Consider the following 22,999-nt stretch of genomic DNA (forward strand, 5'->3'; position numbering starts at 1 on the left):
TGGGGTATAATGTGGGTTAAATAAAATGAATTACTAAAATTAATTTTCACTTGCTTCTCTTTACTTTTTTTAATGTGGTTACAAGAAAATTTTAAGTTATATATGTGGTTCACATTTGTGGCCTGCATTGTATAACTATTGGACAGTGCCGTTCTAAGCTGTTATATGGCCAAAGCAAAATTCCAAATTTCTGAAGGTTCTGTCAGTCAACAAGCGTAGCTTGATAAGACTTAATATGTCCAGGGACTTCTCTGGTCGTCCAGTGGTTAGGACTCCACGCTTTCACTGCAGAGGGCCTGGGTTCGATCCCTGGATAGGGAACTAGGATCCCACAAGCCACACCGTGCAGCAAAAAAAAAGAAAAAAAAAGACTTAATATGTCCAAATTTATTTCTGATGGTCCCACACTGTAATGATTCCTACCTAAGACTTAGTATGCCTAGAACAATCTCCCTGATTCTCCCCTATCTCCCAAATGTACCCTCCCCGAAATTGTCTACCTCAGTAAATTCACCCATCATTCATCCGTGACTCCTCTTTTTCCCTCAGCCCCTTAAGCTAATCCATCAGTCAAGACTGGACATTTATAACTTGAAAACATACTCTGTGAAATGATATGAAATCTGAGATTTGTTTTAAAATAACTCCGTCAAGGGTGGAGGGGACGTGGGGGAGTGTATAGATGAAGATGGGCCAGGTGTTCACTATACACACGTGGGTTCCCTATGTGTTACCGCTACATCTGTGTAGAGGTGAAATTTTCCATAGTGAAAAGATTTTTTCAATTCCTAAAATCAATCACGCCGCCTCATTTCTTCAACGGCCACACTGGGCCAAGCCAACATCACCTCTCACCTGGATGATGGCAGCAACCTCCTGACTGGCCTACCTGCTTCCACCCTGGCTCTCCACAGTCTATTTGCCACAGGTACCTGGAGTGATCTTTCTCAAATGTGTATCATATCACACCACTCCCCTGCCCTAAGCTCTCCCATGGCTCCCATCTCACTCCAAGCAAAGGGAAACTCCTCACCATGCCCTATTGCCCCTCTAAGATCATTTCCTACCATTCCCCACTCTCCCCCCTCACTCCATCCAGCCACAAGGACCACCTAGCCTTTGCTGAAACATGTCTAACGACAGCCTACTTCAGGGCCTTTGCACTTGCTGATCCCTCCACCTGGAAGACCCTTCCCCCCAAAACTTTACCCAACTCACGATCACTTCACTCAGGTCCCCTTACCTTGCTCTATTTTTCTTTTATTACTCGCTGAAATAACATTACGTGTTTGTTTATTTACTTATCTGTTGCCTGCTTCCTCCCTCAGAATGTAAGCTGCATCAGGGCAGGGGCTGGACCTTGCTCACCATCTGGCATACAGTAGGCATCAATAAATATTTGCTGAGTAAACGAATGCAGGCTCAAGGCCCTACAGTTCACAAAAACAATGTTATGTATCCACCACTCTCCAGGCCCTTGTTTTCCTGGACACACTGCTGGGCTAACATTTCCCAGCCTCCCTGGCAGATAGGTTGGGACCACTGAGCCAACAGAACGTGAGTGCAGGTTTAATCCCTGAAAGCTCCCATGGTATCCTCCCGCTCTCTTTTTCTCATCTGTAGCTGGATGCAGAAGGTCCAGCAAATCACCCCAGGGCTCCCAATCACCGTGGGACAGGCTTCTGCTGGATACTTACATCGAACCGTTATGTGAGCAATAAATCAGTGCCTACTAGGTTAAGCCCCCAGTACACCTCCCTGTCCCTATCTTGCGTCAGCCCATCCCATGCTGCGACACCTCCACAAAGGCAGGAGGACGCACTGTGCTCTGGGCCCCAATGCCAGGCCTGACAAGGGGTCTTAAAACACAAGAAGCATGTAGAACAGTGCATGGTAGGCAGAGGTGCCGCACAGGTATTGGCTGTTGTGATTTTTTTATGGGAAGGGGACAGCTGATGGGCTGGGGGTGGCTGCCCGAAGGCAGGTAAGAAGCCCGAGGTGGGATGAGGGGCACCTGGGCTTGTCAGCTGCCCCAATCTGGCCGGCGATGCCATCCATCCAGGAGAGCAGGTCACGGGCCTGGCTGTGGAATCGCAGGGCGTCGGCCGTGGAGCTCACGTGCAGGCGGGCGTCCTCGCAGGCTGCCAGCAGCTCCTTCCAGCCCAGCAGCACCTCCTGCTCCCGGCTGGCGATGGCCTCCGCGTACTCGCCCGCGTACACCGTCCGCAGCTGGGCTGCCCCCTCCTGGAGCTGCCGTACCTGAGGGGCATGCCAGGTCGAGCACCAGCCCTCCACGGGGTCCAGGCTCCACCCTCCCTTTCCCGCATCTGCTGGCTGGGTGCAGAGCCTAAAGAAGTAAGGAGCCTGCACCCTTGAGATTCCAACTGGGTTTCATTCCTATCCGCTGCCTGATTTCTTTTTGACTTTCCCACTTTCTGACTTCTTTTAGACCCACTACCATATTTTTCTCATGTCTGCTGCCTGATGTTTCTTTGACTTACCTGCATTCTGACTTCTTTTACACCTACCATCAGGTTTCTTTCAGTCTACTGTCTGACTTCTTTTAGTCTGAGAGCTCTATTTCTATTGGGTCTGCCACCTCATTTTTTCTATCTTGTTTCTTTCAGGAAACCCTTCCTCCACCCTGACATCTATTAGACATGCTGTCCAATATTTTCCACTCAATTTTTTCAGACCCACTCCCTACTACCCAATTTCCTTCAGAATCGCTATTCAATTACTATCAGGTCTCCTGCCCAATTTCCACTGGTTCTGCTGTGTGAGTTAGACCCACTGCCCACTCTCCATGAGCTCAACCACCTGATTTCTTTTGGAGGGACCACCATACTTGTATCAGATCCACCATGTAATCACTATCAGTCTCTCTGCTGGATTTCTAACAGTCTTCTGTACGATGCATATAAAATAATTGTCCAATTTCTACCTTCCATTAGACCTGCAACCCAATTTCCTTCAGTTCTACTGCTTGAGTCCTATTAGGCCCACAGCTTCATTTCCATCTGATTTCTCAGATCCACCTCCTAATTCCTATCAGACCCACTGCCTGATTCCTATTAGCTTGGATTTCCATTCATTAAATCCAAACCCACCAAATTTCTTCGAGGAAAATGTGATTTCTATCAGAGACCTGCTGCCTAATTTCTATCTGCCCCACAGCCAAATTTCTCTCAACGCCCTCCCAATTCCTTTTAGACTCTCCATCTGGATTTGAGTAACAGTTTCTAGGAGAACCCCTGCCCAGTCTCCACTGGAAACACTGTCTAATTTCTATCAGGCATGCTATACCACTTTTCTTCTGTCACTGTCTGAGTCTATGCGGCATGCCATCAGTCCATTTTCTACCTGCCGCATCATGTGATTTCTCCCTGTTCCATGGTCTGTTTTCTATCTATCCCACCATCTAATTTCAATGTGGTCCACAGCCTGATTTTTGCCTGCTCTGCTGCCCCCATCCCTTGGTCACACCGTCCAGGCCCTCCCACCTGCCCCTCCTGGCCGCCAGCTCCCCACCTGGGACACGAGGAGCTGCAGGTCATGTTCAAAGGCGCGCAGGGTCCGCTGCATGGAGCTGGCGCTGGGCCTCGGCTCAGGCGGGGAGGTCAGGCGAGGCAGTCGCCTCCGCTTCTCCTCGATCTGTCCTTGAAGCTCTCGGGCATCGCTGAAGAACTTATGCAGCTCCCGAGAGGCGGCCAGCAGCTGGGCCCGGGTGCCCATCAGCTCCAGAAGCTCGGCCCAGGCCTCGTTCAGCCCGTCCTTCCACTCAGCCATGGTGGCCGCCGCTGTGTGGCCGCCCTCGATCAGCTCGTCCACCATCTGGTTCACTGCCGCCAGCCGCTCCCGCCCTGCCGTGCCGGTCTCACTGGCGAACTCCGAGAATTTCTCCTGCAGCACCTGCCACCAGGAAATGGGGGGGCCCAGCGTGGGCAAAGGTGCTGTCCACGCCAGCCCCCTCCAACCCCCCATCTTGTGGCGGGTGAGAATAATAACAACACTAATGATGACAATCAGAACAAAAAATATCCGACACTTAGCACTCATTCTGTAGCGATAATAGTAACAACAATAATAAAAATAAGACGATAAGAATAATAACACTGTGTTAGGCCCTGTATGTGCTCAGTACTGTCCTAAGGGCTTTACGTTATATTAATCCATCTGTGTCTCAACAGAGCCATGAGGTGGTGCTATTACAATTCTCCTATTATGGATGGGGAAACTGAGGCCCAGAGAACCTTAGTAGCAGACACAGTGGCCACTGGCTCACTGTTCATTCCTGATGCTGCTCACCGTGACGTGCTCAAAGTCCTGGCCAAGCTCAGGCGAGCCAGCTACCACCTCCTTCTCTGCGATCCAGTGCTCGAGCTCGTCCACCTGGCGGCTGAGCTGGTACAGCCAGTACTGCTGCTCCAGGCCCACCCGGCGTTCCTCGCCCAGCTCCTTGAGTGCCACGTACAGGCGGTCCACCTGAGACTGCCGCCGGCTGATCTGCTCGCTGCTGGGGGACAGGGAGGGGCAGGGATGGAGCCCCCTGAGACTTCCAGGACAGAGCTCTGACCCCCTGCCACCCCCCGCTCAGGGCAGAGCCGTGCAACCCTTCAGGCAGGCCACCCTTCAGGCAGGGTTGAGTCCCGTCAGACTCCTTCAGGCGGGACTCTCTTCTGCAAACCGTGGATGCAGCCAACCCAGCACTTGCACCTCAGCGCTCAGGGAACACTCTGCCTTCCTAAGCCTGATAAGCTCATCAGCCCCTCTCACCGCCCCCCAGCCTTCCAGTCTGTGGTCCCACACCTGGCCCCTCCAGCGACCTGAGTGGGACTCCAGACCCCCTACTTGGGTCCCCAGCCAACCCACCTCACCTCCAGTCCCAGTCTCCAGGCTCAGGCGGACAGAGGTCTAGCTCTGTGCCTCTGTCTCAGATCTCACCCCTCGGCCCAGCCTCCTAGATGTGGGCCCTGCACTTAAACTCAGGGAGGCCATGTGACCCGCTGTCCAAGAGGTCTCAGGCCACGCCCAATCACAGTGCTCCAGGCTTTTCTGTCCTAGGGAGAGGACCCTTCTCTGTCCTGAGCTCTTACTTCTCCCCTCAGACCTAGACATCACCCCCCTCCCCTACACTCAAATCTCAGTGCTCCCGGCCCCACCCCCTCCAACATCCCTGCGCAGCGCTCCTCTCTTCCCGGCCCCTAGCCACTCACCAAAATCTGAAAGCACCAGCCCGGGGCAATGAGGGACCCCTCCCACCCCAATGTCCAATCCTGGCCTTGCCCCAATTTCCAACAGCGAAGCTCCAGATCCTGCTGGACCGTTCCCTAAGAACCGGCCCGGCCCCCGCGTGGCCCCGATCCCCCGCCCGCCCACCTGTCCGGGTGCCCCATCTCCAGCAGCGCCCGGCACTGGCGCGACAGCTGCGCGATGCTTTCCTCGTAGTTCTCCACGCCCTGCTCCAGCTGCAGGTGCTTCTTGAGCAGCTGCAGGGTGCTCTGTTCGTCCTGGGGGCACACGGCGCCCGCGATGAGGCGGCAGGGGCCGGCCCCGGGCTCCAGCGCCCCCAGGCCCCCCCGCACCCCCAGCCCGGGCGCACCTTGCCCTTGTCCTCACTCATCATGAGCAGCTCCTGCTCGCCCAGCCACGCCTCCACCTCGGCCACGTCGAAGTAATACTGCTCCACTTGGAAGGCGGCGTCCAGCACCTGCTGCCGCCGCTCGGCCGCCTCCCGGAGTCCGGCCCAGGCGCTCTGCAGCTGCTCTTGGCCGCGGCGCACGGCCTCAGCCTCGGGGCTGCGCAGCGATGCCAGGGCGCCCGCGCGCTCCAGCACCTCCTCCAGGCGCGTCCCGTGCGCCTGGATCTCCCGCCGCAGGCCCTGGGGGTGGGAGTGGAGAGGAGCGTTCAGAGGGCGCCTCCACGACTGGCGCCGCCCAGGAGAGGATAACAAACAGCCGCAGATGGCCCACCACGTGCCGGGCACCACTTAAGCATTTTGTGGTTCCTCGCTCACTCATCCCCCCCACGTTGCAGGTGGGAAAACAGGCACGGAGAGGTGAAGTACGTTGCCAGAGAACAAGCAGCTAGTAAGGAGGTGACAGGATTTGCACACGGGAGGCTCGATCCAGAGACTCTGCTCTCAAACAAGATGCCCGATGATAACAAGATTACCCCCCTAATGCTTTCAACACAGGCCTAAACACAGGTATCATTTACATGCGTATCATTTACATACAGTGAAGTGCACAAATCTTAGGGGTACAGCTCAACACATTTTTACACATTATACACCTGTGTACCCAGATCAGGATACAGAATTCTTCCATCACCCCCAGAAGGTTCTCTCCACCAGCTCTGTAATTGCTGAGTACTTTAGTTAACCTCTCCTATGCCTCGGTTCCCCAACTGGTAAATGGAGTTAATAATAATAGCCAACACCAAGTGCCTGCCACTTTGCTAAGTAAGGGCTTTGCATAATGTAGCCGCTCTTTTTTTTTTTTTTCCCTGCCACACCGCACGGCATGCAGGGTCTTAGTTCCCCACTAGGGAGCGAACCTGTGCCTCCCGCAGTGGAAGCGCAGAGCCCTAGTCACTGCACTGCCAGGGAATTCCCTGCAGCCACTCATTTACTCCTCACTCCAACGCCAGGAGCCAGACATCATTATCATTCTCATTTTACAGATGAGGAAACTGAGGCACAGGGAGGTTGAGGAACTTGCTGAAGGCACACAGCTAGCGGTGGCCCCCTAATATCTCCCTTGTGGGGCTGCTGTACTGTGGAGCCCTTAGAACTGTGTCCGGCATGCAGTAGGTGCTCAGTCAACATCAGTGGCTATTATTTGTTTAACAGCCCCCGTGTAGCCAGCACTCTCTCACACACACAGCTGAGCTCCCCCAATTTTAAGCATTAAGTGCACTTGATCAGTTTCCTCAACTGTGAAAACGAGGGGCCCATTTTGTTTGTTCCCAACACTGTTGACAGCCAGGAGTATTTTCATCAAGATAGAAAAACAAAAATCAAAGAAAAACTCTAGCCTCTTAAAGAATTCCACCAAGTGCAGCATAATCACGAATCTTTCCAAAATAATTTCTGTACTCACCTTCCCACTATCCTTCAATGCCCTATTCTCCCAACTTAGATTCTTTTAAAAATAAAAGGTGGTAATGACAATACCTACCTCACAGGGTTATCGTGGAGATTAAATTAAATAACTGATATAACCCCCTAGGACAGTATTTGGCACATAGTAAGTCTTTAATCAATGTATTATTATTATTGTTATCATTATTATTATTATTTTTTGGCCGTGCCGCGTGGCATTCGGGATATTAGTTCCCCCGACCAGGGATCGAACCTGTGCGTGCCCCTACAGTGGAAGCGTAGAGTCTTTTTTTTGGGGGGGATGGGAGTTTTTTTTTTTTTAACATCTTTATTGGAGTATAATTGCTTTACAATGGTGTGTTAGTTTCTGCTGTATAACAAAGTGAATCAGCTATATGTATACATATATTCCCATATCCCTTCCCTCTTGAAGCGTAGAGTCTTAACCACTGGACCACCAGGGAGATCCCATCACTGTATTATTATTACCCCTCTTATATATGTCTTACTTTGGGCTTTGGTGAAAGAGCAGCTTTGATCAAAGGGTTCCTCTGCAACTGGGTTCCTCTGCAAAAAGGTTCCCTAAGCAATTGGAGAACCACGGCTCTAGACCAAGTCTCTACTTATTTAGATGTGGAAATTGAGTCTCAGAGAGGTAAATAAAGGTCCAGAGATATTTAGCGGCTCAGAAGCCCCCCACTGTGCTCGGTGTAGGTGTCAGCCCTCCGATTATCTCTGTCCTCTCTCCCTATAGGTGTCTGCGGTTCTTGTTGGTTTGTTTTCTTTTTCGTGGCCCAATAGCCAGTGTCCTTACTTCTAGTCACAGGACCCTAATTTTCATTTGGGGAATCCCCTTGTCTCCATCTCAGCCCAGATAAAGTTAAGGCTGACCCCACCTACAGGTTCCAAGGGTGAGTCCTTAGTCCAGACCAGGCCATTCAGAGCTGTCTAAATCCCTGGCCACCATGATTAGTTCAGCGTGGACATGTGATTCAAGTTGAGCCCAAAAGAGTTATTCCTGGGACTACTGCTGAAATTATTGAGAGAGAAAAATTCTCTTCAGTTTTACTGGTGGGATATAAACTTGAATCTGTTGGAGTTCTTTTACCAGCAGGAGAGGAGAGCTGGCCTGAGAACAAAGCTAACAGGAAGAAAAAATATATGGAAATGAGAGATTCATGACATCTTGGAAGCACCTGATGCATCTATCTGCGGTCCACGGTCTCCTCAATTACAAGAGCCTATAAATTCCCCTCTTTGGCTTTAACCACCTTGAGCTGTTTTCTATCATTCGTATCCAAATGTGTCCTAACCCACTCCCTTGCCGTGGCTCTGCTCACCTGGTTCTTTTTGATGTACTGCTGGACCTCCTGCAAACCATTGCCTCGCTCTGTCTGCATGGCCAGTGGCAGCCGCTCCTGGACCCATGCCTGGAGAGGAATCAGGGAGCAGGTCAAGGGAAGGACACAGGGAGCAGGGCAAGGACCCCTCCCTCCCAACTAAACTGTAAGCATCCAAGCCCTCCCAGCATCCAAGGCCCTTCCTCACCTAAAAGTCTGCTCATGTCTTCAGCGTCCTCTGGACATGTTCTGTCTTGCTCTCTGCACTCGAGCCAGGCTCATGCTTACCTCTGGCCTTTGCACAGGCAGGTCTTGCTTTCTGAAATTCCCTTCCCACTCCCTCAGCAGGCTCCCTCATATGCACTCTTCCTTCACGTCTCAGCTCAGACATCCCCTCCTCCAGGAAGCTCTCCCTGACTTTGGAACTTGGCCAGATGCCTCCTCCCGGCTTTCACAGCCCCCTGCTTCCCCCATCATATTCCTAACCACATTGGGTTGTCACTGACTTAGGACAAGTCTGTTTTCCCCTTTGGACTCTGAGTCAGGAACAGGGTCTGCCTTGGTCACTCTTGTGACCTAGCATCATGTAAGCACAGGGTTGGGCCCAGAGTGATCAAGTGAATGAGCAAATTAGTGAATGACTGAATGAGGAAATGCATGGATGAGTGACAAGTGAGTAAGTGAATAATAAGTAAATGAGTGAAAGAAGGAATAAAGGATGAGTGGATGAATAAATCAATAACTTCATGAATAAATCAATGAGTGACTGAAAGTGTTAATGAAATTTGAAAGAGTGAAGGAATGAGTGAATAAGTGAAAACGTTAAGGACTGAATGACTGAGTGAGTCTATCTGCTTATTAGTGGATAGGTCCCTCAGCCATCTCCACCCTTGAACCCTCCTCAGTCCCACGGCCCCGCCCCCATCCCAGTCTCCACCCCCTCTGCCCACTGGCCCGCCTCTGGCCTCATGCCCCGCCCCACCCTCGCACACCCCGCCTCTTATCCTGGCCCCGCCCCAGATCCCCGAGCGGATCCTCACCAGCTCGTCCTCGATGTCGTGCGCCACCTGGTGCAGCTCCTTGGAGGCGAGCAGCAGGCGGCGGCGCTCCTGCAGCGGCTCGAGCAGACGCACCAGGCGCTCGCCCACCGCGTTCTGCCGCTCGCCCACCAGCTCCTTGCTCGCCGGCTCCAGCGGCAGCGCCGCCGTCTGCGCCTGCAACTCTCCCACCTCGCGGTACCACTCCTCCACTTGAGACTCCATCGACTGTAGGGACAAGGGTAGGGTCAGCAGGCCCCACCCTCCCTCCTGATGCCGCCGTGGCTCTCCAGGACCTTTATGGTGACAGCCAAACCTCTGGTCGAGGCCCACTATTCCACTCTCCCCTGGCCCAATTCCTTCCAGAAGCGCTGCCCTCCTCTCTGATCCTGCAAGCCACTAAGCTAGTTCCTGTCTCAAGGCCTCTGCCGTAACTATTCCCCTCTGCCAGGCATGCTCTTCCCAGTCAATCAGATTTCAGCTCAGCTGTTACCTTTTCAAAGAGTCTTTCCTGACCCCCTGGACTAAAGTGGCCCATTTAGTTCATTAGTTCTCAGAAAAACCCTTCGAGGTTGGTGGTATCCCTATGTTACAGAGGAGGAAACTGAGGCCCAGAAAAGTTAGGTAATTTGTCCAAAGAGTCAACCTTTCCAAATATCAAAAATAAATACAAAGCTATAATGGTTGATGTGCCACAGGGATAGACAGAAAGGGCAAAAGGAGACCCAAATACACAGGAGAATTCATACAGTTTATAGATGCCATTTCCAACCTCCGAGGAAAGGATGGGTTATTCAATGAATGGTCAGGGGCCAAGTCGCTGACCAATTTAGCTGGATCCCTTTCTCACTCTTTATGCTGAAAATAATTCCAGATGGATTAAAGACTTAAGTGGAATAAGTAAATCCATAAGGCATACTAAGAAAACCGGGGCAAATGCTTTTATAATCTTGGGATGGAGAAAATCTTTCCAAGCACATAAACCGTAAAGGGGAAGATTTATAAATTTGGCCACAAAAAATACTTTTGTTTAAAAAAAATACTTTTGCTACAACCAAAATTTCTAGATTTAGTTAAAGGCAAGTGACAAGGTGGAAAAATAGTGTGTGTTAGAGCAAGGCACTAGTTTCTTTAACAGTAAAAGAATTCCCTTTTATCCTGCTTCCTTTGTCTCTGCAGCACTTAACCACCATCGGATAACTGTCTTTACTTGTGAGGCCTTTTTTTATTGGTCTCCTGCTTCTGGAATGTGAGCTTCATGAGGGCAGAGGCTGTGTCAATTCACCTCTGTATTCCCAAGTGCCTAGAACAGTGTCCAGCATGTAATAGGCCTTCAATTGTGGTTTGTTCAATGCACAAATGAATGACATCAGCAAAGAGAGATTGCCCAAAAGAGAAATGGGCATTAGATGTGAACAGGCAACACAAAGAAGAAAAAATAAGCGCACGAAAAGATTCCCAGTCTCACTAATCAGCAGGATAATACAGATTAAAACAAGGTATCCTTTTCTATTCATCAGATTGGCAAAAATTTAAAAGATCAATAATATCTAGTGTTGGCAAAGATACAGGGAGATGGGCACACTCAGCCATTGTCAGTGGTGGTGTAAATTAGTAGAGCCTTTCTGGAAGGCAGTTTGGCAGGTCCTATCAAAATGCAATATGTGTCAAAATGCTTTGATCCAGCACTGGCACTTGCACTTCTAGGAATGTATTTAAAGAAACACGGGCACAGGGACTTCCCTGGTGGCGCAGTGGTTAAGAATCCGCCTGCCAATGCAGGGGACACGGGTTCGAGCCCTGGTCCAGGAAGATCCCACATGCTGTGGAGCAACTAAGCCTGTGCGCCACAACTACTGAGCCTGCGCTCTGGAGCCCGCGAGCCACAACGACTGAGCCCGCATGCCACAACTACTGAAGCCCGCGCGCCTAGAGCCCATGCTCCGCAACAAGAGAAGCCACCGCAATGAGAAGCCCGCACACCGCAATGAAGAGTGGTCCCCACTCGCTGCAACTAGAGAAAGCCCGTGCACAGCAACGAAGACCCTACGCAGCCAAAAATAAAATAAATAAAATAAATAATAATAATAAAACTTAATTAATAAAAAAAAGAAACACTGGCACATATGCACAAAGATATTTGTCCGAGGATGTTCATTATAGCAGAGATGTTTGTCCAAAGATCTCATCATAGCAGAGCTTATAACGGGGGAAAAAAAAATGGAAACAACCTCGATGCTCATCAAGAGTGAAACGGTTAAACAAATCCACATCAGTGTTGAATAATACCCAAGATTTACTGTTAAGAGGAAAAAAATTTTAGAACATACTTATGAATAGATATTTGTAGTGGATTACACATGCATAAAAATTCCCTGGAATAAACAAGAAATTAATAACAGATGGTACCTATTGAGGAGATGAGAATTTAGTGAATGGGGACAGGGATGAAGGAGAGACTTTTCACATAGGATTTTTTATATAGTTTTTGGTGTCTGAACCATGACATTTATTTATTCAAGAATTTAAATTAAGCATGAAATACAAAGAAAATAAAACCATCAGTAATCCATATAGGTACATCTATTAACACATAGAAAAAGATCTAGAAGGATGCACACCAAATAATAGTTGAAGTTCCCTTTGGAGTGTGGGATCCGGAGGCATGTTGAAGTGATACTTTATGTTTTACCGAAGATTTCTAGGTTAGTAGGATCTTTTACCAAAAAAAAATTGTATGTATTGTGTGATTCTAAACAGATGGGGGAAATCTAGAAAAGAAAACAAAATAATGAAATTAAGTGGTAACAGATTACAGCAAAAGACTGCAACCCAAAGCTGGAAACTTAAGAACCAAATCAAGACTTTTGTTGGAAGGTTCTGTAGTGCAGAGGGGTTGGTTTTGCCTGCCTAACATCCGTCCCTTCCTTTGCAGCAACTGAAAACCCGCTCTCAGGTCCTGAACTTCTTGAGGAACTAATAAAACCTAGAGGGCCAAGGTGGCCACATGATCTAAACCTGGCCAATCAGAACACAGGGTCAGGGATGGTCATATTACCTAAGCTGGGCCAATGAAAACTATTCCTGCTTCCTAAGGGGCTGATGAAACCAAGCGGCCCAATAATGGCCATGTGATTCAGGCCTGGTCAATGAGAACACTGAATCACCCTGGCCACAAGGATTGGGTAAGAGAAGGTATGTAACCTAAGTCAGCCAATGAAAACTCTTCCCACTTTTGCTGGAAAGGTGTGTGAGCTCAAAAGGGGTGGTCTCCTTCTCATCGTATTCCTAAAGGTAGAAGAACACAACCCGGGGATACTGGAGACAATTTTGCCACCAAGAGGGAACAGGCTCCCCAGTGACGAGGGCAACACAGAGAAAAGCAGGGTGCACAAACAAAGACAGAGAGATTCCTGAGAACGGAATTTGAGGAACCGATGCAGCCACGCCCCAATCTCATACCCCCTGGATCTTCCAGCTATGTGAGCCAACACTGTCCCCTTTTAGCCTAAGTCCTATGAACTGCACCCCGAAGAATCCCAGCTCATACAGTTCACAACCTGTAGGAGTCATAAAAATGGGTAAAAATCAAACCTTATAACAAGTCAAAACCATGTGCAATGGAAAAAATTTTAAAGGCACAATTATAAGTGGCAGAAATCAAAGAAAAATGAAATAGTCATCCCCAAAAGTTTTTCGCTAAGGAAAACACTGTAGTGATGTGTAGAAAAATAAAAATGCATTAGAATTCAGGAAACTTTCAAATATAGTCTGAAATATGAAGGTTGTAAGTTCCACTTCCCCATGAAATGAAAACTCCTCTACCACCTCTCCAGCAAGTGGCCGTGTGACCTGAGATGGAATAATTCCAGGGGCTGCCACTTTTCTACTTCTACAAAAATGCCACATATTTTGAACACCCATTTAATGTGTATCCTTTCCTGCAAACATGGGCTAAGGATACAGAAGTACAATGGTCCTTAAACACATGAAAAGATGTTCAGCCTCCTTCAATGTTTAGGAAAATGCAAATTCAAATAACTACAAAACAGTATCTTTCACTTCTCAGATTAGCAGAGATGAAAAAGCCTGCTAATACCTAATGATGGTAACCATGTGGGGAGGTGGATGGGTATCACATTGCAGGTGTGTCCACTGCCTTTTCAGGAGAACACTTGGCAATATTTATCAAAAAGTTTAATGTATACACCTTTTGGTCCCAAAATTTTACTTTGAGGATTATTTTCTACAGAAATATTTGCACACAGGCTCAAATACGTATGGACAGGGATGTCTGTTGTGGCATTATTTATACTAGCGGAAGATTGGGAACAGCCCGAAGGTTTCTCAAAGGCTGGTTAATGACATTGTCAAACTACCCCTGGAATACCATGCAACAGTTTAAAAGGACAGACTATATCCTAGATTTTTGTGACAAGGAAGGATGCCTAGGGTGTTTTGTCAAGTGAAAAGGCAAGCTTCACTATAGTCTGTATGTCACGTGTATGTGTGTGGGTATGCATAGTATATTTCTAGAAGGATAGAGGAGAAACAGTTGAGAGCAGTTACATCCCTGCGGAGTGGGGCTTGCATGTGGAGGCGGAAGGAAGGCTTTTCACTTTTCACATCATACCCTTCTGTTTGAACTTCTTGCCATAACAGCAATAATGGGTAACACATTGCTCTAAGCTCTAAGCACTTGACAAGAATGAATTAGTTTAATCCTCACAACAGCATATGAGGTCAGGGAAGATGGGGATGTTTGTATTGTTCACAACTGGAGCCCAGCTCCTGGCTCCACGCCTGGCACAGAGTAAGTCTCCATAAATGTGTGTTGATTTTGTTTGTTGGATTGGTCACCATGCTCTTCTGCTTCTCTTGGTATTAAAGGTTAGCATTTAAAAAAAAAGTAAACTAGCTTTAAACGTTAAAACCAAAGGAACAACATGGATGATTCTTGAAAACATTAAGTGAAAGAAGCCAGACACAAAGGACAATATATTGTACGATTCCATTTATACGAAATGTCCAAAATAGGCAAATCTGTAGAGACAGAAAGTAGACTAGTAGAGGGAACTAATGGGTGCGGGGTTTCTCTTTGGGGTGATGCAAGTGTTCTGGAATTAGACAGTGGTGAGAGTCACTCGACTTTGTAAATACACTAAAAATCACTGAATTGTACTCTTTAAGAGTGTGTATTTTGGGAATTCCCTGGTGGTCCAGTGTTAGAACTCCGTGCTCTCACTGCTGAGGCCCTGGGTTCAATCCCCGGTCGGGGAACTAACATCCCCCAAGCCGCGCAGCACAGCCAAAAAAAATAAAAAATAAAAAAAAATTTAAAAAGACATTAAAGGTAAAAACCAAAACAAACAAACAAAAACCAGAAGAGCCTACTTCCAAAAGAGCTGCAGGTGCTCTGCTGCATGGTGACACACAAGCCCTGACCCCCACATCAACCTGATTCCTACTCGGATCCACCTGCTGTTCTTCCCATATTCCAGCTGGGGAGACTGAGGCTCAGAGACGATCAATGCCTGGTCCAGAGTAAAAACTGCCAGAACCAGAATTTGAACCCAGGACCACGTGACCACGAAACCCTAGTGGCCCTCAGTCACTCTGCTTCTCTGTAATTGGGAATGATGCGGCTCAGAAAGGTGGGGTCACTTGTCCTCACACAGTAGGAGAACGAGGGTTCAAACCCTGAACTGTGTAGCTCCTGACTCTGGGCCATGATGGGCTAGATGAAGAAATGTGGGGCAAAGAATGAAAAGGGGCGAAGAGGGTGTTTTCTCGGCCAGAGAAAAGAGCCTGGCTTAGGGTGGGAGGTAGTCTTTACGGACTCAGCTCAGCGGCTGCAAAGACTCCAAGTGCATCTTCCCCTGACTGGTCCCCCTTAGATGGCAGGAGACCAGCTCCCCGCTTCCCTCCCCAAGCAAGAGCCCATGGCTGAGCCAGGCCAGCTGGTCAGACCCCTGGGGACTGGGAAAGCAGGGGTTTGGGACTCTACCATCTGGCCCCTCAGCCGGGAAAGACAGTTGGAGGAGGCCCTGAAGGAGGACTCTGGGTCACATGGCCTAGACCTGGGAGGCGGGGTTCCAGGAAGGCTGCTGCAGCAGCTGGGGTGGGGGACAAGGGGAAGGACACGACGAGGACACAGGGATGAGGAGAGATCAAGGGAGGGGGGCAGAGATGGAGAACTGAAATGAAAAGAGACGGAGAGAAGAGAGTGACAGAGTAAGACAGAGAGAGATAAAGAGACAGAGACAGAGAGACAGAGAAACAGGTGAGAAAGAGAGAGAAAAAAACTAAGAGAAACAGAGACACAGAGGAACTGAGGGAGCACGACTGGGAGGCAGGCCCAGAGTGCGGCAGAGGGGGGAGGGAGCACTCTCACAGCCACACCCCCTCAGACCCCGAGCCAGCACCTCCCGCAGCCCAGCCTGGCCCTGGTGCCCTGAGGGGTAGGGCAGCCAGGAGATGTGCCCGGCTGGACCGACCCCCTCCCTCCTGCATATGCCCAGTGCCTGGGATCTCAGGCAGGCCCCAGGGGACAGCAGGGCCTTGGGAGGCCGCTCCCCTCCCCAGTGGCAGCTCCTGAGGCCCAGCTGGACTCCATATGGGGGCCTTGGCCCACTGAGTCACTCCCCACCTCGGGCTCCCTCTGCTGGGGAAAGGGGCCAGGAGTCCTATGCTGAGCCTACCCATCGCTGCGTGACCCCCCCACCCAGGCTCTCATCCACCCTGGGCCTCAGTCTCTCCCTTAAACAATGGGGACCTCACTTCCTGGTCCCCAGGGCTTGGTGGGCCTAACCCCCTCCATGTGGAGGGAAGAGCCGGCTCTGCACTTGGCTAGGGCAGGAGGCCCCAAACCTTCCCTCTGAAACCTAAGTGGCCAAAAAGGGAGACAAGGATGCTCAAGGTCACCAGTTCCCCCCAAAATGCAAATGCAAAGACCACAGTGAGATACGCTGCCTATTCACCAAACTGGGAAAAAAATCTAAAAAGTCTGCCAACACCAAGTGTTGGCAAGTATGTGTAGAAACAGGAGCTCTCATTTGCTGCTGGGGCGAGAGCATTAAATGGCATCAGGACTCAGGCGAGCAATCTGTCACAACCAGGTGAACTATAAACTGACAGTTCTAACTTCCGGCACTATATTAATGTCTCATATAGCACCTCCCCCCGCCCCGCCAAATACATTTTTTAAAAGCTACATGGATGGGGGGAAGTGCCAAACTGGAATATAATCAGAAACAAATGAAACAGCTATTTCACATAAATAACATAATCTATGGAAGGCAGAGAAATAACCCAACTTTTGAACACAGTATAGTGACGATGTGCCCTCTGGCGGAAGACAATTAAAAATTTAAAACCTGTAAGCAAAAACTGTCTCTTAGTTAGATTTGCTGGGTCAGCAATTCTGAAACTACATCATGCAGTATGTCTTGTAATCTTTACAATGTTTGTATGAAATCACTACGGTTATTATGTCCACTTGACTGAAGAAGAAACTGACGCACAAAAAGAGAAATATTTCCAAGTTAGCCAGTTGGTAAGTCACAGAGCTGGGCTTGACACCAGGCAGCCAGGCTCCAGCATCCATGGCCTTGACCTTGGCATGTACTGCCACCCAGAGTCCCGCTGTCACCAAATGGCTTAGCATTAGGGTCCTTCCCTTTGCACAGAGGAGGTGCCTGAGGCTCAGACCAGAGGCAAAGCCACGTGCCTAACATCACACACCTAGTAAGTGGCAGAGCTCTGATTCAAACCCACACCTGCTGAGTCCTGAGTCTGTGCTTTTATTCACTGCAATAAACTGCTGAGGAAGAGTTAGTAATCATCGTTAAGACAATGAATAATCCTAGTAATAGCTGCTGCTGTGCTGGAGGTCTCCATTTGCCCCTCTTGACCCACAGTCTAAGCTTCTCCATCCTGCTCTGTGCCCCGGGGTCGGCGGGGGCAGAGTGGGGTGGGCTGACCTGTATGGACCGCAGCAACTGGCTCCCCTGCCTTCTGGCTTCCAGGTGGGCTGGGCTCAGGATTGGCTACATAATTTGCAGGGCCCAGTGCAAAATGAAAATGCAGGTCCCTTGATTCAAATGTTAAGAATTTCAAAACAGGACAGGGACTTCCCTGGCGGTCCAGTGGTTAAGAATCCACGCTTCCACTGCAGGGGGCACGGGTTCTATCCCTGGTCGGGGAGCTAAGATCCTGCATGCTCCGCGGCACGGCCAAAAGAATTTCAAAACAGGAGAGCAGAGCACAAAACCGAGTGTGGGGTCCCGTGGGACTGCACCCATGAAGTACGTCCTGTGAACTAAGGGGAGCGGACCTATCATTTCCCGGCTCCCCCCTGCAGCAGCGGCCATTCTTGCCTAAGGGTCCCCGCTCCTTCCAGGCGACTCTGCACCCCTGTCCTCCCCCACCCCCCTCACCCCTGCCCGGAAGTGAAGCTCCCTGCTATTGGCCCCAAGGCTTCCCCATTCCCTGCTCACACCTTTGTCAAGACTCTCGACAGGCCCTCTTCAAATCGTCCTCAGTGGAGCATGCCTTCTGTTTCCTGTTGGGACCCTGACAGTCACAGATCCCCATTTGCTGGGAACTCACCACATCCCAGCGCACACCTTCACCTGGCCCTGGGATGCCCGCGCTGAGGCAGTCCTACTTAAGAAGGGACGACAGGGGCTTCCCTGGTGGCGCAGTGGTTGAGAGTCTGCCTGCCAATGCAGGGGACACGGGTTCGAGCCTTGGTCTGGGAAGATCCCACATCCCACGGAGCGACTAGGCCCGTGAGCCACAATTACTGAGCCTGCGCGTCTGGAGCCCGTGCTCTGCAACAAGAGAGGCCGCGACAGTGAGAGGCCCGCGCACCGCGATGAAGAGTGGCCCCCGCTTGCTGCAACTAGAGAAAGCCCTCGCACAGAAACTAAGACCCAACACAGCCATAAATAATAAATAAATAAATTAAAAAAAAAAAAAAACTTTAAAAAAAAGAAGGGACGACAGAGGTTCAGAGAGGGACTACACTTGCGCCCTGGCTGGGATTTGAACCCAGGTCTGTCTGCCACCCCTTAGGCCTTTCATCACTCGGCCCCTGGCTGCTACTACTCCTTGCCCCCTCCTCTGTCTGACCATCCAGGCCACCACTTGTTTCTGCCGATATTCCAGGTGATCCCTCAGAGCAGACCTGGGACCGAGTCATCCCTGTGTGACCACTGCCTGCCCAGCTAATGCAGTGTGGACCTCAGGCAGTGATGGATTTTTCCGAGGCCAGTGAGAGGGTCACGTTCCCCACTATGGTCTGGGAGTATCGAGGGAGGAGGGTGGATGGGAACTAAATGTGGTCCTGAATGGCCACTTGGTGGCTGTGTGACTTTGGGAGAGCCAGGACTCTTTCTGTGCCGTGGTGTCCTCACATGTCCAGTGAGGATAAACCACAGCACTTCCCTCGCAGGGCTGCTGGGGAGGGGGGACAGGTTATCAGTGGCTGGCACAGAACACAGATCAGCGGTTCTCAAAGTGTGGTCCGGGCACTCCTGGGGATTCCCAAGATCTTTTCAAGGGGTCTGCACGGTTACAACATGGTTTAAAAAAAACACTAAGCTGTTATTTGCCTTCATCCCTCTCATTCTCTTCCAGGTGCACAGCAGGGTTTTACAGGGACCGTATGACCAGTGCTATTGCAAGAGACACTGAATGCAGAAGCAGAGGTGAGAAGCCAGTGCTCTTTTTTTTTTTGGCCACACCGGGTGGCATGCAGGATCTTAGTTCCCCGACCAGGGATCGAACCTGTGCCAACCACTGGACCGTCAGGGAATTCCCTCCAGTGCTCTTTCAAGCCAGGCGTGAAAGGGAGCTGCAACGTTGAAAACGATGCCAATCTTCTGCCTACATTTTTTTGTTGTTTTGGAAAATATAGTTATTCTTCATAAAAGAATGCTTTGGGGTTCATATGTGATTGATTTATTGTTGTTGTTTTAAAACAAATCAATCGTTTAAATATGTCTCAGTTTTCATTTTTAATATAGTAAATATTAAACATGCAAACAAGCTCTTTGGGATCTCAGTGATTTGTAAGAGGTAAAGGGATCCTGGAGACAGGGCAGTTGAGAACCGCTGGGGTACAGAAAGCAATGATGTTCGTGACATCCTATTCAGATCTGTTGCTCTCTGCGTCTTTGCCCGTCTCCCGCACCAGAATGTGAGCCCCACCGGGGCCATAAGTTTTTGTCAGTTTTGCTTACTGCTGTATTCCAGAAAAGTGCCTAGCGTGTTGACATAGGTGCTCAATAAAGATTTGCTGCATAGATAACTGAATAAATACTAATTAGTGTCATGTGCTTTTATTATCAGTCGACTTTTTTTTTTTTTTGCCAGGCACTATGTCAAGCACTTTAGAAGCATAACTATGCAGGAGTGGTGAAGAGTTGAGGGACCTGGATTTGAATCCAAGCTCTGCCACTGGCTACCCTGGGCCATTAGTTCACCTCCCAGAGCCTCAGGCATTATTCCTCGGATGTAAAGGCAGGAGTTGTCACACCTTGGGAGGTGAGACGCAACTCCTACATTCGCACCTCCAGTCAGCGCATCAAACAGTTAAGATACCAAGCACCACAGGCTGCCAGGCTAGGAGCAGAGATAAAGCAGACACTGTGTCTGTTCTCTAAGAGCCGCTGTTTTGTAATGGAGACACTGGCTAGCTGTGTGTCCTTGGGCCAGGCGCTCTACCTTCCGTGCCTCAGTTTCCCCGTTGGTCAAATGGGGGATAATAACAGTACCAGTCTCTTAGGGTTGCTGGGAGGAGTCAGTGAGAGCTCGGCACAGAGGCTGGTGGGGGAAGCACTCCATGAATGCTGTTATTTTATTCATTTATTTATTTTAGCCGCCTGAGTGGCATGGGGATCTTAGTTCCCCCACCAGGGATCGAACCCGTGCCCCCTGCACTGGGAGCGCCGAGTCGTAACCATCGGACCGCCAGGGAAGTCCCATGAATGCTGTTATTATTCTTTGCAAAGCCAGCCCCCTACCTCTGGGCCTTGGTTTCTCCATCCAGGAAACAGGTGTCAGGGTCCTGGAAAACCCTCAGTGTGCTTGTTATCTACCTACTGCTTTTTGGCTCTAAATCTTTCCTCCCCCTTTGTACCCCCTGCCCTAGGGGTGGTGGGTGCTTCCAACAGTGGCTACTAGCTGGACTGCCTCAGTATTCCCTTTCTGTTTCCAGCTCTTCTAACACATTTGAAATAAACCCCTATCTTAAATCCCCTCTGTTTGAAATACCTCAAGTGGGATCTGACCCTGACTCTGGCCCCACTGTGTTTAGAAAGCCCCCGTCTGTGTCAGCCAGGCCGTACCTGCAGCTTCTTGAGCTGGCTGTTGACAGTGGCCAGGTCCCCACCAGGGTCCACATCTTGCAGCTGGCTTTCCATGTGAAGGAGCTTCTTGTCCAGCTCAGCGAAGCTCTGCACCAGCTGGTCGGCCTTGCTGGCCTCAAAGAGCTGCCTCGCCTTGGCCTGGGTGGTGCTCTCCAGCTCCGCCCAGCACTGCCGGATCTCACCCAGCTTCTTCCGCACCGAGGCTGCCAGCTCTGGTTTCTCCTGCATCAGTTGCTGGCCCTCCTGCCCCAGACGATGGGAGGCAGGAAATGAGGGGGAGGGAGTGGATGGTGGGGAGGGACAGAGAAATATGGGGGCAGCAGAACATAGGGAGAGATGAGGAGAGAGAGACAGAATCAAGGAGTTGGAGACACACAGAGAGACAGAGACATGAGGGGTGGTTGCAGAGAAAGCACCAAGCATGGGAAGAGAGACGAGGAGAGACAGACAGATAGACAGAGGTGTGGGGAGGGAGACAGACAACACAGAGGCATGAGAAGGAGACAGAGAGAGACAGATAGCCATAGAGTGATGGATACAGAGACGTGCACAAAGTTAGAAACATGGGAAGAGGACCATAAGACAGAGAAGGGGAGCGAGAGACAGAGATGGAAGAAAGAGACAGAGAGAGAGAGGCAGAGAGAACAAACCTCCATTAAACTCAAAGTCAAGGAGAGTGGCTTTGCCACGTGCCACCATTATGGGGCATCAGTGGCCACTTAATGGTTTAAGACCCACCTGGGTGCCTCTGTTTGAGTGAAAAGAGTGGGGGGATCCAGGGCAGCAGGTCTAGGGGCAGTTTTAGGGGTTGATGCTTAGAGCAAAAGTCTGCCTGGGTCCCTCCAAGCTGAAGTCAAGCTCCAATATATGTTGGCCTAGAGCCACATATATCATATTACATATTAAAAATAACAATACCATAGCAACTGCAGCTCCTAGGTGCCTGGCCTTGTGTTAAGCACTTTATGTACTCAAGAGTCTATATTTATTATTTCCTAATTTTAAAGCAGAGCATAAACAACAAGGTCCAATTGTATAGCACAGCGAACTATATTCAAAATCTTGTAATAAACCATATGAAAAATAATATATATACATGTATATGTATGTATATATGTATATACATATATATAACCGAATCACTTTGCTGTACACCAGAAACTAACACAACGTTGTAAATCAACTATATTTCAATAAAAAATTTTAAATTAAAAAATAAAAATAAAGCAGAGCAAACTGAGGCTCAAAGAAGTTAACACAATTCCCCCAAGGCCCCAGAGCTGGTAACAGGCATAGACAGAATGAGAACCCAAGGTTGTAGGAACCCAATGTTCACTTTAACCCCAGCTTCCCAGGGCTGCCCCAACCTGACTACCTGACTTTCTATTTTAAATGCTCCAAATGGTGTGGAAGGAAGCCTGGTGGGGGAGATTATAAGAAGGGGTGAAATATTTAACAACCATTCAGAAGAGATGTTGGCCATTTTATAGACAGGCAAACTGAGGCTCAAAGAGGTTACATGAATTACTCAAGGCCACAAAACTAGGAGCAGATGTGGAAATTATCTGAACCAGTTCAGGGGTATGAGAAGAGCAGGCTGGCAGTGGAGGGTGAAGGAGGTGAGACATGGGTTCCCTGGAGGCCCCTGGCACCTGGCATGGGCAGCGGGTCCTTCTGCATACTCACCCTCTCAATCTTCTCCAGCCACTCCTTATTCTGAGCCAGCTCTGCCATGAACGCCTGATGCCGGAGCCATCTCTTATGCAGCTTGTGGCCGTCTTCCCGCGTGCTGTCTCGCGCCATCAGCATCTTCTCATGGATCCAGCCATCCAGCTGTGCAGGACGGGGGAGGGGCTCAGCCAATTCCCCACAACCTGCCATAGCCCCCCCATCCCCTCCACAACGTCCCAGGTTCAGGGCCTAGGCTTCTAGGACTGGGGAGGGAGAGAAGGGTGGGATGGAAAAAGCTGTGCAAGTGAGGCCTTTATGGCAGGGGTGTGCAGCTTAAGCCCTTTCCTAGGGAGTAGGGGATGGATGAAAGGGTCCCCAGAATGCATCATCTCTTAGCCCTCTGTCCTCAGGGCAGCCCTTCTCAACTCCTCATAAGCCCTAAGCCCCAAGGTAGGGTCCCTGGGCCAGTCT

At 49.8% G+C, this 22,999-nt stretch overlaps 1 protein-coding gene across 4 annotated transcripts in view; it reads right to left on the bottom strand.

Annotated features, from left to right (window-relative positions):
• Window positions 1-22,999, bottom strand: part of SPTBN4 (spectrin beta, non-erythrocytic 4) — a 73,839-nt gene that overhangs the window by 8,467 nt on the left and 42,373 nt on the right. For all 4 annotated transcript variants that reach the window (XM_036833347.1, XM_036833349.1, XM_036833348.1 and 1 more), the window contains exons 19-27: window positions 22,544-22,690; window positions 20,837-21,100; window positions 9,486-9,710; window positions 8,446-8,535; window positions 5,603-5,881; window positions 5,380-5,510; window positions 4,309-4,513; window positions 3,532-3,912; window positions 2,015-2,259 (exon numbers count right to left, since the gene is read on the bottom strand). In XM_036833347.1, the coding sequence (XP_036689242.1) occupies window positions 2,015-2,259; window positions 3,532-3,912; window positions 4,309-4,513; window positions 5,380-5,510; window positions 5,603-5,881; window positions 8,446-8,535; window positions 9,486-9,710; window positions 20,837-21,100; window positions 22,544-22,690 (1,967 nt within the window). The remainder of the gene's footprint in view (window positions 1-2,014; window positions 2,260-3,531; window positions 3,913-4,308; window positions 4,514-5,379; window positions 5,511-5,602; window positions 5,882-8,445; window positions 8,536-9,485; window positions 9,711-20,836; window positions 21,101-22,543; window positions 22,691-22,999) is intronic.

This window comes from Balaenoptera musculus, chromosome 19 (assembly GCF_009873245.2).
Source record: "Balaenoptera musculus isolate JJ_BM4_2016_0621 chromosome 19, mBalMus1.pri.v3, whole genome shotgun sequence".
Classification (NCBI taxonomy): domain Eukaryota; kingdom Metazoa; phylum Chordata; class Mammalia; order Artiodactyla; family Balaenopteridae; genus Balaenoptera; species Balaenoptera musculus.